Consider the following 18,118-nt stretch of genomic DNA (forward strand, 5'->3'; position numbering starts at 1 on the left):
CCTAAATTTGGTAACTCGGCTCCTTGAAAGTTCAGACTAACTCTATTTTCAGTCACTTTGCAGTGAAACTAGTTTTTATTTGCAAATAGCCAGAGCAGCTTTGCCCGAAGCATAGAACAGTTTGAGTGACGTTCTAAACATATTGAGATTTCAACATATTTTGAGACTATTCTTATAACAAATGTCATTACCTAACAAAAAAGGCAATGAGACCTACTAGAAAGTACTTGCGGCTTTGAACTTGGAGAATTTCACTTTGATGACTTAGAAAGGCAGATGAATTACTGCCAGTGGGGCAGGGCTTTGTTTGGACTGTAGATCTCTAGTCGGTGGTTTGAAAAGCTGTAAATGATCAGATATGGCCGTTTGTAGTTGGGAATGCTTATCTGCAATTGGGTACTTTCTAAATGAAATACTCATATTTCCCAGCCCAAATTGTACTGTGGATCTATAAACAATCCAAACTCCTGGCTTCTGATCCCAGCACTGAGGAAAAGGAGGAAGAGTAAAAGAATTGACCAGGGTTAGCCATTAAAAGAAAAGTTTAAAGAAAGAATTGGAGAGGGGCAGGGCTACCCTACAGACAGGCAGTTAGGATATACCAACCTGTGCCCTATCTTATTCACTGCTTTACACAGTGATTTCATCAACCAATTTGTCTGTAAGAATAAGGTGTATGGTAAAAATCCAGTTAGTCACAAAGTTGCTATTAAATGAGATGAGGTAAAATGGGTCAAATTGTTGCATACATTTCTCCTTAATGGTATAGATATCAAATGTGTAGACAATCAAATGTTACTTTAGTTCAGATGTGAGGTGACATATGTTTGCTTTCTATCACGAAGAAATTAAAGTTTTACTCTTTAAAGACATCAAAATGGCACTGGGCATAGTAATAAAGAATATAAAACCATGAAAACAAAATTTGTATTGGGAAAGAAAATGTCATGTACAATAAATGTAAGTCTGATGAAATGTATTACATTAACAAATTTTGTTTAAGAAACAAATACAGGTTTAGTAAAGGAAGAATGTGGAAGCTTAGAAGAGATTTCCATACACAATTTCCACACAGTTTTAAGTAACAAGATCTCAATTTGCATAAATTATATAGATCACTGAGGGAAAAGTGTATTGGTTGGTGACTATTTCCCATCATCAATTCACTTTGTACCTTAGAGATCTTTTACCATGATCTCAACTTTCATAGTCCTGATACTGTTCTAAAAAGGCCTTCTCAATCCCTAACTGGGTACTTACCAGGAGGTTATGTCACGGGTAGGGTTTTTTTGTTCATCGTGAATTAAATAAATTCCTCATGCTCTTAAATAAACTTCATGGTTTTCAAGACAGCTGCTTGAGCCAAATCTGGAAGAGCTCTTCCATTCTGGGATGTGCTTAAGTCACGTGTACATATGTGTAAAGAGTTTGGAAATGGCATCAGAATGTGTGGACAACTTTGTTGATACATGTTTAAGTCTCGTGTGAGCTAACAGAATCTATGCAATTCTGGAGACTATAGGTAAAAATGAATTATCTGTATATGGTATAGAAAACAATCTTCTATGAAAAATACTGTTTGCTTACTTTTATCCCCCAAACAGAAAACATCCAACAAGAACAATTTTATCTATGTTTATTTAATTACAACAAAGAACGATGTATGCCAAATGGAAAAAAAAATATTTTAAAATGATAAAATATTTAGAAACAGAAATGACTAAATTTAGCTGAAGAATCACCCAGGTGCCATTAAAGCACATTTGGAACTTATAATTGGTTATTAGTGTAAGTTAAATTTAGCAACCGAGTCCAAGTTCACTAAGAGTTGTCAAAATACTTTCAAAATGTTATATCAAAAATTGACAACATCCATAAGTATTACATAAAAAGCAAACAAAAAATCATTTAAAAAATGTATCCTGAGATAAAATAAAAATCACACTATGCTAGATTTATACCTCCTCTCCCCTCACATACAACTGTGAGTCTTCAGTATTTTGCATGTTCCAGGATAAAGTAATAATAATACATGTTGATGCAAATTTCAGCCATTAAAATTAAACTACTTAATAACTTAAATATTCCTACAATGAAACATCCAGACTCTAGTTTCGCTAATCAAAATTTTATGAAGACATAAATTGCATTTGGTTTTAACTCCTCAAATCACGACTGAAAACTTTCAACAAAGAATTCTAGGCTTTTTTTTTTTTCTCATACCAACAGACCCAGAATATATTTTAAGAAATGTTTATTTTCTGTGCATATTTGTTTTAAAATTATAAATCCCTGAGCACTTTTTCTTCTTCCTCCTCATCACTGTTGGTGACATTGACTTGCTGGATGCTAGAAGGAGTTGATGTCGGGGCTGTGAAGACATTCTCCAAGGTTCCAATGTCCAGCTGAGGCACAGGGTTTAAGTTTTCTTCCCCACTGTGGCTATGACTGTTACAGTAAGAAGTTCCATTCATGTTCTCACAACTCCGAGAATTTTCACTGTGTGTGCATTCACTTGAGTAGTCTCTAAAAGAATAGTCTCTATTTAAAGTTGAAAAGATACCCTCATGTTTTGGGTAACTGTCTTCATAATAACTAAGGCATTCTGGCATTGAACTCGGAAAATTTCCATAGCCAAAGGGAGGCCGACTGTAAGGGCATGTACTGCAGCAGAAAAACACAAACAAGGAATTAGATCTTGCCCACATATTGCCTTGCATACAGACTAACAGAGCAAGTTAATGCATCCTCTTTGGGGTTTGGAAAGTTCCTTTCTGCAAACACTTCATGCATTCCTCTGCTCTTTTCCCACTGCCCAGTCCCCACCCACAAGAAACAGGAAAGGGAGCTTGTGACTGGAATACTCACCAGCACTATTATCTATCGTTAGCCTCAGGCTTCTTACCTTTGACAACCATGATAACAAAATTGCTTATTCTGGTCTTCCTCTCATGATGCCTCATACCATATAAGGTTTTGGAAATGCAGATGTGTGTTGAGCTATGCTAAGAATTGACACTCAGTGGTTGGGCGCGGTGGCTCATGCCTGTAATCCCAACACTTTGGGAGGCTGAGGCAGGCGGAACATGAGGTCAAGAGATAGAGATCATCCTGGCCAACATAGTGAAACCCCATCTCTACTAAAAATACAAAAAATTAGCTAGGCATGGTGGTGCATGCCTGTAGTCCCAGCTACTCAGGAGGCTGAGGCAGGAGGATCGCTTGAACCCAGCAGGTAGAGGTTGCAGTGAGCCGAGACTGCGCCACTGCACTCCAGCCTGGTGACAGAGTGAGACTCCGCCTCCAAAAAAACAAAAACAAACAAAAAAACCCACAGAATTGACACTTAGTAAACAATGCAATAGTGCAATAGTTGTTTTTAGTGGTATTTGAAAGGAAGCTCCTGGTGGGGGGGAAATGTATAACTAGATTGAAATCAAGAGATCCAGAATATTGAGGCACTGGAACAGAAGACAAGTTAAATTTTTTCATTGACATTCAATAATAAAGTAAATTTAAAACACTGTTACTACTAGAAAGATTTAAAACTGATAGTAAACTATGGTCTTAAAGGTCTTTTCCAAAACATTTTTTGGAGGGCAGGAATGTGAAGAATCAAAAAGACATTTTGCAGTTTTACAAGTTATGGTTTTTTGGCTGGGCGCGGTGGCTCACGCCTGTAATCCCAGCACTCTGGGAGGCCGAGGTGGGCGGATCACAAGGTCAGAAGATCGAGACCATCCTGGCTAACACGGTGAAACCCCGTCTCTACTAGAAATACAAAAAATTAGCCAGGCGTGGTGGCGGACGCCTGTAGTCCCAGCTACTCAGGAGGCTGAGGCAGGAGAATGGCGTGAACCCAGAAGGCGGAGCTTGCAGTGAGCCGCGATCACGCCACCACACTCCAGCCTGGGTGACAGAGTGAGACTCCATCTCAAAAAAAAAAAAAAGTCAAATCCAAAATTTCTGCCATTTGCTGGGCACAGTAGTGCATGCCTGTAGTCCCAGCTACTCAGGAGGCTGACGCAGGAGGATCGTTTGAGCCCAGGAGTTTGAAGCCAGCCTGGGCAATATAGTGAGACCCCATCTCAAAAAAAAATTTTTTTTAAAAAGATTATACCTCAAAAATTCTGCTACTCAAACCCATTTGTCAATTGTTTTTAAGTATTATTCTCTCTTTCAAAGGCCTAGAGCAGGAATTATAGGAAGAGGTAGAGTCCAACCATCTAGTGACAGATGACATAAACATAATGACCATACTCATCGGCAAAACCCATGGCAAGTTAAGTGTTTCATTTCTGGCCTTCACACACACACACACACACACACACACACACACACACACACACACACACACACAGTCAACTTTGTTACCTTACTTTTAAAAACCTAAGTATAACAGACATACTAGACTATTATCTCAAACTCTGAAACTATGCCCTACCCCCAAATCTTCAAGTGCTAGGTACCTTGCTCATGTTAATTATAACAAATGAGGTAAAGTTTCTAAAATTTTTCAGGTTTCCATGCCTACTGCCACTCTTAGTTCAGGCATTTTAAATTTAATACACATGTCCTGAATACACTGTGCTTCTTTTTTTTTTTTTTTTGAGACAGAGTCTCGCTCTGTCACCCAGGCTGGAGTGTAGTGGCATGAATTTGGCTCACTGCAACCTCCGCCTCCCAGGTTCAAGCAATTCTCCTGCCTCAGCCTACCGAGTAGCTAGGATTACAGGTGCCCGCCACCATGTCCGGCTAATTTTTGTATTTTAGTAGAGATGGGGTTTCACCATGTTGGCCAGTCTGGTCTCGAAATTCTGACCTCAGGTGATCCGCCCGCCTCAGCCTCCCAAAGTGCTGAGATTATGAGTGTGAGCCACCGCGCACGGCCAAATACACTGTGCTTCTGGCTAGCACAGCTTTGCTCATATAGCAGGTCTCTCTATCCATTGAATTCCACAGATAATTCAGGGATGAAAAGAGGCTGACTATGGGTACAAACATACAGTTAGATAGAAGATGTAAGTTCTAATGTTCAGTAGCACAGTAGGGTGCCTATAGTTAGCAACAATGTCTGGTGTATTTCAAAGTAGCTATAAGAGAGGACTAAAAATGTTCCCAATATACAGAAATGATAAATAATCAAGGTGACAGATAACCCAAATGCCCTGACTTGATCATTACACATTTTATATATATTTATGACAAGTACCCCATAAATACGTAAAATGTTGTATATCAATAAAACAAAAATCTATCCCTTCCACAAAGCTTTCATTTCAGCTAGAAATAATTCACCCAATAACTGTCTTTTTCAGGACTCAATGTAGGCAAGACGCTATGTAAGGCTTGGTAGATAATTTTTTAAAAAACATAAAATCTAGGTATATATTAGACATGTGCTGAAGTCTATAACGCCAGCATTATAGTGACTATTTTGGTGTGGTAAAGACGAGTTCGTGTTATATTCAGAGAACAAAAAGATCAATTAAGACAAAGGCAATCCTAGAAGGTTACATGAGTGAAAGTAAAAAACTATAAAAGCATCATGGTGTAGGGGGAAAAACATTAATTAGAATAGTCCAAATAATAATATTATCCAATATGTAAGCATTTACTATTTTTTAGGCATTGGCCAAGGAGTGTATATGTTATTTCAATATAACACTGAACAACACTCAGAATGACCCTAAGACACAGATACTATAAATATCTCCACTGTACAGATGAGGAAATGGAGCTTTAAAAAGGTTAAGTAACTCGCTCAAAGTGATATAATTAGTAAGTGGCAGACAGAATCAGGCAATTTGACTCCAGAACTTGTTCTCCTAACTACTGTGCCGCCCTATCCAGGCTCTAGTTCTAGCTATGCCACATAAGAATCTGGTAAACTTAAGTAAATCTTACTTTATCTGATCCTTGTATCCTTCTTATATAAAATAGGGATAACAATGTCTGTTCTGTCAACCTAAAAGGTCTGTCATAAGGAACAGGAGAATATAAGTGATGGAAACTAGAAACACTATTTCAATGTATGATTGGTAAGTCTTATAAGAAGTTACTGCAATTTTTAGCTTGAGGATTTGTATTTGGTTCTTTTTCAATTTCTGTCTCCTTATTGATATGATCTATTTGGTGAAACATTGTTCTCCTGGTTTCCTTTAGTTCCTTGAGCATATTTAAAACAGCTGATTTAAACTATTAAGTTCAATGTCTCAGCTTCCTTGGGGATAGTTACTATTAATATTATTTCCTTGTGAATGCCCTACTTTCTTGTTTCTTTGCATGTCTTGTAACTTTTTTGTTGAAAACTGGATGTTTTGAATATTATAATGTGATGCCACTAGAAATCAAATTCTTTCCCTTATCCAAGGTTTGTTGTTGTTGCTTGTTTGGGGTTGTAGTTGTTTATTTGGTTTTCTAGAGTATTTTTGTAAAGACCGTATTCTTTGTTATGCATGGTCATTGAAATCTCTGTTCAATTAGCTTAGCGGTCAGAAATTTGATAGAGATTTCCTTAAAAACCTAGAAACAAAAACAAAACAAAACATATTTTCCTGGTCTTTATAGATTGGCTTTGAACTGGGGCACTCCTTAAATACTTAGCCAGGCTATTTTCAATTCTGCCTTAGTCTTTACTTCCTGCTTATACAGAGCCTACAGATCAGTCAGAGTTAAAAGCTTGGGGTCTTTTTGTGTATTTTCTGAACATGGGTCTAGCTCTGGATATGTGTGTGGCCTTCTGGATTTCCCATTTATATATATATTATATAATATATATAATATATATTATATATATAATATATATTATATATATATAATATATATATTTTATATATGTAATTTAAGAGATGGGGTTTTGCTGTCACCCAGGCCAGAATGCAGTGGTATGATCATAGCTCACTACAGTCTCAAATTCCTGGGCTCAAGCAATCTTCCTGCCTCAGCCTCCCAAGTACCTGAGACTACGGGTACACCACCACACCCAGCAACTTCCAGAGACTTGAATGATTGGTTTTTAAAAATAGTTTTCACCACTTACACTTGTTTGCTAGAGACTGGGTCCACAGAGCTCCCTGTGCTGCCATCTCAAAAATGAACCATACTCTCACTTACCTTTTTAATTATTTGATTCTATTTCTATTCTTGAGCTTTGCTCTTGGGTGCAGTTAAATTACTTAAAAACAAGTTGGTCCTTTCAGGTCTTGCTTTTAAGAATTTTGAGCTGGGCGCGGTGGCTCACGCCTGTAATCCCAGCACCTTGGGAGGCCAAGGCGTGTGGATCACCTGAGGTCAGGAGTTTGAGACCACCCTGGTCAACACGGTGAAACCCCGTCTCTACTAAAAATACAAAAATAAGCCGGGCATGGTGGTGCGGCCTGTAGTCCCAGCTACTCCGGAGGCTGAGGCAGGAGAATTGCTTGCTCGAACCTGGGAGGCTGAGGTTGCAGTGAGCCAAGATCGTGCCACTGCACTCCAGCCTGGGTAACAGAGTGAGAATTTGTCTCAAAAAAAAAAAAAAAAAAAATTAGAGCACAATGGCTCATGCCTGTTAATTCCAGCACTTTCGGAGGCCAGGAGTTTGAAAACAGCCTGGGCAACAAAGTGAGGCCCTGTCTCTACAAAAACATGAGAATATTAGCTGGGCATGGTGGTGCACACCTGTTGTCCCAGTTATTCAGGAGGCTGAGGAAGAAGGATCACTTAGGCCCAGGAGTTCGAGGCTGCAATGAGCTATGATCATGCCACCGCACTCCAGCCTGGGTGACATAGCAAGACCCACCCCATAACTAAAAAAAAAAAAAAAAAGAATTTTTAGTTGTGACCATAGCAACATTTAGGCTAAGGCTATCTGAAGCAAGACCCTTCTGAGTACCCAATGTTCTGTGCCCCATAAAAGTTTTCCAATCTAGTTGGTAGGACTATTCACAGCACTGTGTTAGTGCATGATTGCCAGATACTGTTTTCTCTGATCCTTTCAGGTGGTTCTTTCACTGCCTTGGGTTGTTTCTTCACAAGCATGCACTAATTAGTACTTCACTGAATACTCAAGAGGGACCCTACACAGTCATCCGGAGTTCCCTCTGTGCGTAGCTCTCTTTTCTCTGGTACTCTATCCTGAAAAGTCTAGCTAATTAGGTCTCATTGGATTTCCAGTAGAGACAGGTGAAACCCCATCTGTACTAAAGATATAAAATTAGCTGGACGTGGTGGTGGGCACCTGTAATCCCAGCTACTCGGGAGGCTGAGGCAGGAGAATCACTTGAACCCTGGAGGCAGTGCAGTGAGCCGAGATCGTGGCATTACACTCCAGCCTGGGCAAAAAGAGCGAAACTCCATCTCAAAAAGAAAAAGAAATGTCTGCATCCAGTGGACAGGGTGATTTTAGACTCTGAACCAATGTGTGAAACACCTTGGGAATTTTATTTCTAATGAAAATCACATAGAGCCCTGAGTAAAAACAAGATTCTTTCTGTGCTTTACCTGGATCAACGACAAAAATTTTATATTCCTTTTATCAAGGTTAGAAGTCCTTCCAGCCAGGTGTGGTGGCTCACGCCTGTAATCCCAACACTCTGGGAGGCTAAGGCAGGCAGATCACTTAAGGCCAGGAGTTCAAGACCAGCCTGACTAACATGGCAAAACTCAGTCTCCACTAAAAATACAAAAATTAGCCAGGCATGGTAGCATGTACCTGTAATCCTAGCTACTCAGGAGGCTGAGGCACGAGAATCGCTTGAACCCCAGAGGCAGAGGCTGCAGTGAGTTGAGATCACACCACTGCACTCCAGTCTGGCAGACAGAGCAAGACTCTGTCAAAAAAACAAAAAAAAGAAAAATTCCTTCCAGGGTCTTGGCTTTATAAAGAGGTTTTAGTTTCAGTACCTATCCCCACCTTGAACAGGGGAGCAGAGCAGGGTCAAGACCTCATCTTTTTTCCCTTCACAGACATTAAAACTCAAGTTTAGGTTTTTTTCTGTTTTTTTGTTTTAGAGACAGGATCACAATTTGTTGCCAAGACTGGCCTCAAACTCCACCTCAGCCTCCCAAGTAGCTGGGACTACAGGTGCATGACAGCACATCCAGCTTAAAACCCAAGTTTATAACCAATGAAACTATTTCTGAATCTGAAAATCATCTCCAGGACCACTATAACTAGTTTTCAACTTGTTGATCATTTTGGCACATGGCGAGTTCCTTGCTGGGGAGTTCAGGTAGGTATTAAATTGTTCATATTTAAATTCAACATTTCTAGCTTGTTACAGCAGAAGGTATTCTATGTTAACTAAGTCTATCATGTTTTGGGACTGTTAGTTTCCCTCCTCCATAAGTTTAGGCAAGAGTTTGTATATGTATGCAGATATGCATTATTATGGAAGAAGTCCATAACTTCAATCAAATTCTCAAATGGGTCTCTGACCCAAATGAAGGTTAAAGAGAATTGCTTTTAACCTTTGATTCATTTGCCTAAAATTTTACAATTTAGATGCTATTTCTACAAATCCAGGAATTCTTTGAACTTACTTTCCCTACAATATATCTGAGTGTATTTTCCATACATTTCAAGATAGTAAATCCCCATTTGTCTTCATATCTTTTCTTTATCCCTACTTACATAGATTTTAAACATATTTTTTACCCAATGGCCAACAGAATGAAGATCCTATGTATCTCCCTTGAATGTGAAAGCCCAATATACTGCAAGAAGAAGGAAGAGGAAGGGGTAGGGAGAAAAGAACTAGTCTGAAGAATTAATGTAGTACACAGAAAGAGAGCATTTTGACAAACACAATATGATGATGGTTAAGATCTGAAGGCAGGAATAAGATGTTAGCCCCAGAGAAGGGGAGCAGCACTTCTGAGTGTCCATCTGTTTTGTAAAATGACTCCTTGATTAAACCACCTAGCCTACTTGATTTTTACTCTACATAAACAGGGCAAAGTGAACTGCGTAGCGAAAAGAAACACTTTTTGGTTTTTTGAGACATGGTCTCACTCTGGTGCCCAGGTTGGAGTGCAGTGGCATGATCTTGGCTCACTGCAGCCTTCACCTCCCAGGCTCAAGTGATCCTCCCACCTTAGCTTCCTGAGTAGCTGGGACTACAGGCACATGCCACCACGACCAGCTAATTAAAAAAATTTTGGGGGTAGAGACAAGGTCTCACTAAATTGCCCAGGCTGGTCTCAAACTCCTGGGCCCAACAGATTCTCTCTCCTTGGCCTCCCAAAGTGTTGGGATTACAGGCGTGAGCCACCACGCCCAGCCAAAATTTTTAATAATGAATAATCATAAATATATACATATATACACAAAATATGTATATATAAGTATATCTCAAATGTCCATTACAATTCTAACATTGAAATAGTTGGAAAATTCCACATATAAATAACTAGAGTAGGAAGGAAATATATATATAGTTTCACTCTTGTTGCCCAGGCTGGAGTGCAGGGGTGTGATCTTGGTTCACTGCAACCTCTGCCTCCCAGGTTCAAGCGATTCTCCTGCCTCAAGCTTCCGAGTAGCTGGGATTACAGGTGCCCACCACCACACTTGGCTAATTTTTGTATTTTTAGTAGAGACAGGGTTTCATCATGTTCACCAGGCTGGTCTCAAACACCTGACCTCAGGTGATCTGCCCGCCTCGGCCTCCCAAAGTGCTGGGATTACAGGCGTGAGCCACTGCATCTGCCCAGAAATATTCCTTACAGAAAATTCCATTATCGGTTGGGAGAAGAGAAAAATTGAGAGAGAATCAATTAATTTTGGCATTTAGGGTTTACTGAAATATACTATCTAGACAGTCATAAATAGATTATCTATTTCCTTGGGGAAATTATCATCAGACACATACAGGTAGAGTTAGAAAAACAACTGAAAAATATTATAATTGATAAGGCTAGTCTTCTTTTCTAAAAAACTATGCATAGCTTAATGTTTATAGTTGACATACTGCTCTGACATTCTTAAATGAAATAAAATTCAGTATAATAGCTAGTCACTTCATTTGGTTCTTCCAATAGCATTATTATTAATTAGCAGTAATAGTATTAACAAAAAAGGTAGTTTCTGTCTTCCAAGAACTTACTTTTGGGTGGGAGCAGTGGCTCATGCCTATAATCCCAGTAGTTTGGGAGGCTGAGGCAGGTGGATCACCTGAGGTCAGGAGTTCGAGACCAGCCTGACCAATATGGTGAAACCCCATCTCTACTAAAAATACAAAAATTAGCTGGGTGTGGTGATAGGCACCTGCAGTCCCAGCTACTCGGGAGGCTGAGACAGGAGAATTGCTTGAACCTGGAAGGCAGAGGTTGCAGTGAGCCAAGATTGCGCCACTGCACTCCAGCCTGGGTGACAGAGCAAGACTCTGTCTCAAAAAAAAAAAAAAAAAACAAAGAACTTACTTTCAAGAGCTTCCTTTTAAAATGTTCCTTAAAGTGTCAGATAATTTATACATTAACAGTCAAATCTTACAAGCCTTGTCCCAAATAAATAAGATAGACTTCTATGATTTAATCTATGTAATATGTAAGGAAAATTACCTGCCCCAATGTCCACTTGACTATGTGAGGTTTTTATTCAAAATATATTTTTTCCATATGATTCTCTGCTAGCAACTAACAGCTGCCAATCAAGAGGAGCTGTCATAAAAGAAGTCTTACTGATATAGTAAAAAAGACAAATATGAAATTCAAAATCAATCAAACCTGAATTTGACTATTGGCTCTGCCACTGTACAACCTTGATGAGGCTATTTACTAATCCATTTATTTAACTGAAAAAGTAGGGGAATATTATACCCAAGTCACAGGATTGTTATAAAAACTACGTGTAAAAATTCTTAGCTCTCAAAACACTAAAAAGAAGAAAAATACAACAAACAAAAAAGTAGTAACAGCTAGAGTGAGACTGTGGTACACAGCCCATTGTAATTAACTCTTCTTCACCTATCCTGTGAGTAAATAGGGTCCAAGCATTTCCCATATTACAAAATTAATTATGTAGCAGATACAATTTTCCACAATTTTTGTTATAGGCCTCAAGATTCTAACTAAGGCCAAGTGTTCTCAAATTTACTCATTCATTAAATTCAATCTACATCCTTCATATTCTTCTTATATGTAGGAAACATTTTGTAAAATTCTCCAAAATTCCTGTAAAATCCTAGATCCTAGCAGATAGCAATGAAAAGAGATTATCAACCTCCCTGGCCTTAAATTAAAAGTCTCTTGAGGTTTGATCCCTTGAACTAAAATACTTATTAAGGCTGCAAAAAATAAAAATATTCTACATAAAACAAAACAAACCCTCGATGACAAAAATCTTCCTTTCTCCTGATCTAATCCTCTGGTTCCACTTTCTTCCAGTCCTGAGCTAAGGGCCCAAAAGCAAGCAATTGATTATAAATTGAAGCAACATAATATATACCTCAAAAGTTGTTTCTATTGAGGTGTAGTTATACCCTAATGGGAAGTAGATTTACTTGCTAAGTAAGAAACAATAAAAGATTGGTGTTAGACAGTTTAATACTCCCGTCTCAACAGAAACCATCTTTGTCTACACATTTAACAGTAATTGAAAAGTAAAGGCTAGGCCGGGAATGGTGGTTCACGCATGTAATCCCAGCACCTTGGGAGGCCGAGGTGGGCAGATTATCTGAAGTCGGGAGTTCAAGACCAGCCTGACCAATATGGAGAAACCCCGTCTCTATTAAAAACACACACAAAAAATTAGCCAGGCGTGGTGACGCATGCCTGTAAACCCCACTACTCAGGAGGCTGCGGCAGGAGAATCGCTTGAACCCGGGAGGCGGAGGCTGTGGTGAGCCAAGATCGCGCCATTGCACTCCAGCCTGGGCAACAAGAGCAAAACTCCGGAGGGAGGAGCCAAGATGGCCGAATAGGAACAGCTCCGGTCTACAGCTCCCAGCGTGAGCGACGCAGAAGATGGGTGATTTCTGCATTTCCATCTGAGGTACCGGGTTCATCTCACTAGGGAGTGCCAGACAGTGGGCGCAGGCCAGTGGGTGCGCACACCGTGCGCGAGCCGAAGCAGGGCGAGGCATTGCCTCACCTGGGAAGCGCAAGGGGTCAGGGAGTTCCCTTTCCGAGTCAAAGAAAGGGGTGACGGACGCACCCGGAAAATCGGGTCACTCCCACCCGAATATTGCGCTTTTCAGACCGGCTTAAAAAACGGCGCACCACGAGACTATATCCCACACCTGACTCGGAGGGTCCTACGCCCACGGAATCTCGCTGATTGCTAGCACAGCAGTCTGAGATCAAACTGAAAGGCGGCAGCGAGGCTGGGGGAGGGGCGCCCGCCATTGCCCAGGCTTGCTTAGGTAAACAAAGCAGCCTGGAAGCTCGAACTGGGTGGAGACCACCACAGCTCAAGGAGGCTTGCCTGATTCTGTAGGCTCCACCTCTGGGGGCAGGGCACAGACAAACAAAAAGACAGCAGTAACCTCTGCAGACTTAAATGTCCCTGTCTGACAGCTTTGAAGAGAGCAGTGGTTCTCCCAGCACGCAGCTGGAGATCTGAGAACGGGCAGACTGCCTCCTCAAGTGGGTCCCTGACCCCTGACCCCCGAGCAGCCTAACTGGGAGGCACCCCCCAGCAGGGGCACACTGACACCTCACACGGCAGGGTATTCCAACAGACCTGCAGCTGAGGGTCCTGTCTGTTAGAAGGAAAACTAACAAACAGAAAGGACATCCACACCGAAAACCCATCTGTACATCACCATCATCAAAGACCAAAAGTAGATAAAACCACAAAGATGGGGAAAAAACAGAACAGAAAAACTGGGAACTCTAAAACGCAGAGCACCTCTCCTCCTCCAAAGGAACGCAGTTCCTCACCAGCAACGGAACAAAGCTGGATGGAGAATGATTTTGACGAGCTGAGAGAAGAAGGCTTCAGACGATCAAATTACTCTGAGCTACGGGAGGACATTCAAACCAAAGGCAAAGAAGTTGAAAACTTTGAAAAAAATTTAGACGAATGTATAACTAGAATAACCAATATAGAGAAGTGCTTAAAGGAGCTGATGGAGCTGAAAACCAAGGCTCGAGAACTACGTGAAGAATGCAGAAGCCTCAGGAGCCGATGCAATCAACTGGAAGAAAGGGTATCAGCAATGGAAGATGAAATGAATGAAATGAAGCGAGAAGGGAAGTCTAGAGAAAAAAAGAATAAAAAGAAATGAGCAAAGCCTCCAAGAAATATGGGACTATGTGAAAAGACCAAATCTGCGTCTGATTGGTGTACCTGAAAGTGATGCGGAGAATGGAACCAAGTTGGAAAACACTCTGCAGGATATTATCCAGGAGAACTTCCCCAATCTAGCAAGGCAGGCCAACATTCAGATTCAGGAAATACAGAGAACGCCACAAAGATACTCCTCGAGAAGAGCAACTCCAAGACACATAATTGTCAGATTCACCAAAGTTGAAATGAAGGAAAAAATGTTAAGGGCAGCCAGAGAGAAAGGTCGGGTTACCCTCAAAAGGAAGCCCATCAGACTAACAGCGGATTTCTCGGCAGAAACTCTACAAGCCAGAAGAGAGTGGGGGCCAATATTCAACATTCTTAAAGAATTTCAACCCAGAATTTCATATCCAGCCAAACTAAGCTTCATAAGTGAAGGAGGAATAAAATACTTTACAGACAAGCAAATGCTGAGAGATTTTGTCACCACCAGGCCTGCCCTAAAAGAGCTCCTGAAGGAAGCGCTAAACATGGAAAGGAACAACCGGTACCAGCCGCTGCAAAATCATGCCAAAATGTAACGACCATCAAGACTAGGAAGAAACTGCATCAACTAATGAGCAAAATCACCAGCTAACATCATAATGACAGGATCAAATTCACACATAACAATATTGACTTTAAATGTAAATGGACTAAATTCTCCAATTAAAAGACACAGACTGGCAAGTTGGATAAAGAGTCAAGACCCATCAGTGTGCTGTATTCAGGAAACCCATCTCACGTGCAGAGACACACATAGGCTCAAAATAAAAGGATGGAGGAAGATCTACCAAGCAAATGGAAAACAAAAAAAGGCAGGGGTTGCAATCCTAGTCTCGGATAAAACAGACTTTAAACCAACAAAGATCAAAAGAGACAAAGAAGGCCATTACATAATGGTAAAGGGATCAATTCAACAAGAGGCGCTAACTATCCTAAATATATATGCACCAAATACAGGAGCACCCAGATTCATAAAGCAAGTCCTGAGTGACCTACAAAGAGACTTAGACTCCCACACATTAATAATGGGAGACTTTAACACCCCACTGTCAACATTAGACAGATCAACGAGACAGAAAGTCAACAAGGATACCCAGGAATTGAACTCAGCTCTGCACCAAGCGGACCTAATAGACATCTACAGAACTCTCCACCCCAAATCAACAGAATATACATTTTTTTCAGCACCACACCACACCTATTCCAAAATTGACCACATAGTTGGAAGTAAAGCTCTCCTCAGCAAATGTAAAAGAACAGAAATTATAACAAACTATCTCTCAGACCACAGTGCAATCAAACTAGAACTCAGGATTAAAAATCTCACTCAAAGCCGCTCAACTACATGGAAACTGAACAACCTGCTCCTGAATGACTACTGGGTACATAACGAAATGAAGGCAGAAATAAAGATGTTCTTTGAAACCAACGAGAACAAAGACACAACATACCAGAATCTCTGGGACGCATTCAAAGCAGTGTGCAGAGGGAAATTTATAGCACTAAATGCCCACAAGAGAAAGCAGGAAAGATCCAAAATTGACACCCTAACATCACAATTAAAAGAACTAGAAAAGCAAGAGCAAACACATTCAAAAGCTAGCAGAAGGCAAGAAATAACTAAAATCAGAGCAGAACTGAAGGAAATAGAGACACAAAAAACCCTTCAAAAAATCAATGAATCCAGAAGCTGGTTTTTTGAAAGGATCAACAAAATTGATAGACCACTAGCAAGACTAATAAAGAAAAAAAGAGAGAAGAATCAAATAGACACAATAAAAAATGATAAAGGGGATATCACCACCGATCCCACAGAAATACACACTACCATCAGAGAATACTACAAACACCTCTACGCAAATAAACTAGAAAATCTAGAAGAAATGGATACATTCCTCGACACATACACTCTCCCAAGACTAAACCAGGAAGAAGTTGAATCTCTGAATAGACCAATAACAGGAGCTGAAATTGTGGCAATAATCAATAGTTTACCAACCAAAAAGAGTCCAGGACCAGATGGATTCACAGCCGAATTCTACCAGAGGTACAAGGAGGAACTGGTACCATTGCTTCTGAAACTATTCCAATCAATAGAAAAAGAGGGAATCCTCCCTAACTCATTTTATGAGGCCAGCATCATTCTGATACCAAAGCCGGGCAGAGACACAACCAAAAAAGAGAATTTTAGACCAATATCCTGATGAACATTGATGCAAAAATCCTCAATAAAATACTGGCAAACCGAATCCAGCAGCACATCAAAAAGCTTATCCACCATGATCAAGTGGGCTTCATCCCTGGGATGCAAGGCTGGTTCAATATACGCAAATCAATAAATGTAATCCAGCATATAAACAGAGCCAAAGACAAAAACCACATGATTATCTCAATAGATGCAGAAAAAGCCTTTGACAAAATTCAACAACCCTTCATGCTAAAAACTCTCAATAAATTAGGTATTGATGGGACGTATTTCAAAATAATAAGAGCTATCTATGACAAACCCACAGCCAATATCATACTGAATGGGCAAAAACTGGAAGCATTCCCTTTGAAAACGGGCACAAGACAGGGATGCCCTCTCTCACCGCTCCTATTCAACATAGCGTTGGAAGTTCTGGCCAGGGCAATTAGGCAGGAGAAGGAAATAAAGGGTATTCAATTAGGAAAAGACGAAGTCAAATTGTCCCTGTTTGCAGACGACATGATTGTTTATCTAGAAAACCCCATTGTCTCAGCCCAAAATCTCCTTAAGCTGATAAGCAACTTCAGCAAAGTCTCAGGATACAAAATCAATGTACAAAAATCACAAGCATTCTTATACACCAACAACAGACAAACAGAGAGCCAAATCATGAGTGAACTCCCATTCACAATTGCTTCAAAGAGAATAAAATACCTAGGAATCCAACTTACAAGGGATGTGAAGGACCTCTTCAAGGAGAACTACAAACCACTGCTCAAGGAAATAAAAGAGGATACAAACAAATGGAAGAACATTCCATGCTCATGGGTAGGAAGAATCAATATCGTGAAAATGGCCATACTGCCCAAGGTCATTTACAGATTCAATGCCATCCCCATCAAGCTACCAATGACTTTCTTCACAGAATTGGAAAAAACTACTTTAAAGTTCATATGGAACCAAAAAAGAGCCTGCATTGCCAAGTCAATCCTAAGCCAAAAGAACAAAGCTGGAGGCATCACACTACCTGACTTCAAACTATACTACAAGGCTACAGTAACAAAAGCAGCATGGTACTGGTACCAAAACAGAGATATAGATCAATGGAACAGAACAGAGCCCTCAGAAATAACGCCGCATACCTACAACTATCTGATCTTTGACAAACCTGAGAAAAACAAGCAATGGGGAAAGGATTCCCTATTTAATAAATGGTGCTGGGAAAACTGGCTAGCCATATGTAGAAAGCTGAAACTGGATCCCTTCCTTACACCTTATACAAAAATCAATTCAAGATGGATTAAAGATTTAAATGTTAGACCTAAAACCATAAAAACCCTAGAAGAAAACCTAGGCATTACCATTCAGGACATAGGCGTGGGCAAGGACTTCATGTCCAAAACACCAAAAGCAATGGCAACAAAAGACAAAATTGACAAATGGGATCTAATTAAACTAAAGAGCTTCTGCACAGCAAAAGAAACTACCATCAGAGTGAACAGGCAACCTACCACACGGGAGAAAATTTTCGCAACCTACTCATCTGACAAAGGGCTAATATCCAGAATCTACAATGAACTCAAACAAATTTACAAGAAAAAAACAAACAACCCCATCAAAAAGTGGGCGAAGGATATGAACAGACACTTCTCAAAAGAAGACATTTATGC

General features: G+C 40.2%; 1 protein-coding gene across 3 annotated transcripts in view; it reads right to left on the reverse strand.

Annotated features, from left to right (window-relative positions):
- Window positions 1-1,619: 1,619 nt before the first annotated feature.
- The window catches only part of SOX30 (SRY-box transcription factor 30), a 48,570-nt gene continuing 32,071 nt past the window's right edge, over window positions 1,620-18,118 (reverse strand). For 2 of the 3 annotated variants that reach the window (XM_019026126.4, XM_019026124.4), the window contains one exon: window positions 1,620-2,664. In XM_019026126.4, coding sequence (XP_018881671.4) covers window positions 2,283-2,664 — 382 coding nt within the window. In that variant the 3' untranslated portion in view covers window positions 1,620-2,282. The remainder of the gene's footprint in view (window positions 2,665-18,118) is intronic. The other variant, XM_019026127.3, reaches the window with a different exon arrangement.

Source organism: Gorilla gorilla, chromosome 4, assembly GCF_029281585.2.
Source record: "Gorilla gorilla gorilla isolate KB3781 chromosome 4, NHGRI_mGorGor1-v2.1_pri, whole genome shotgun sequence".
Lineage (NCBI taxonomy): Eukaryota > Metazoa > Chordata > Mammalia > Primates > Hominidae > Gorilla > Gorilla gorilla.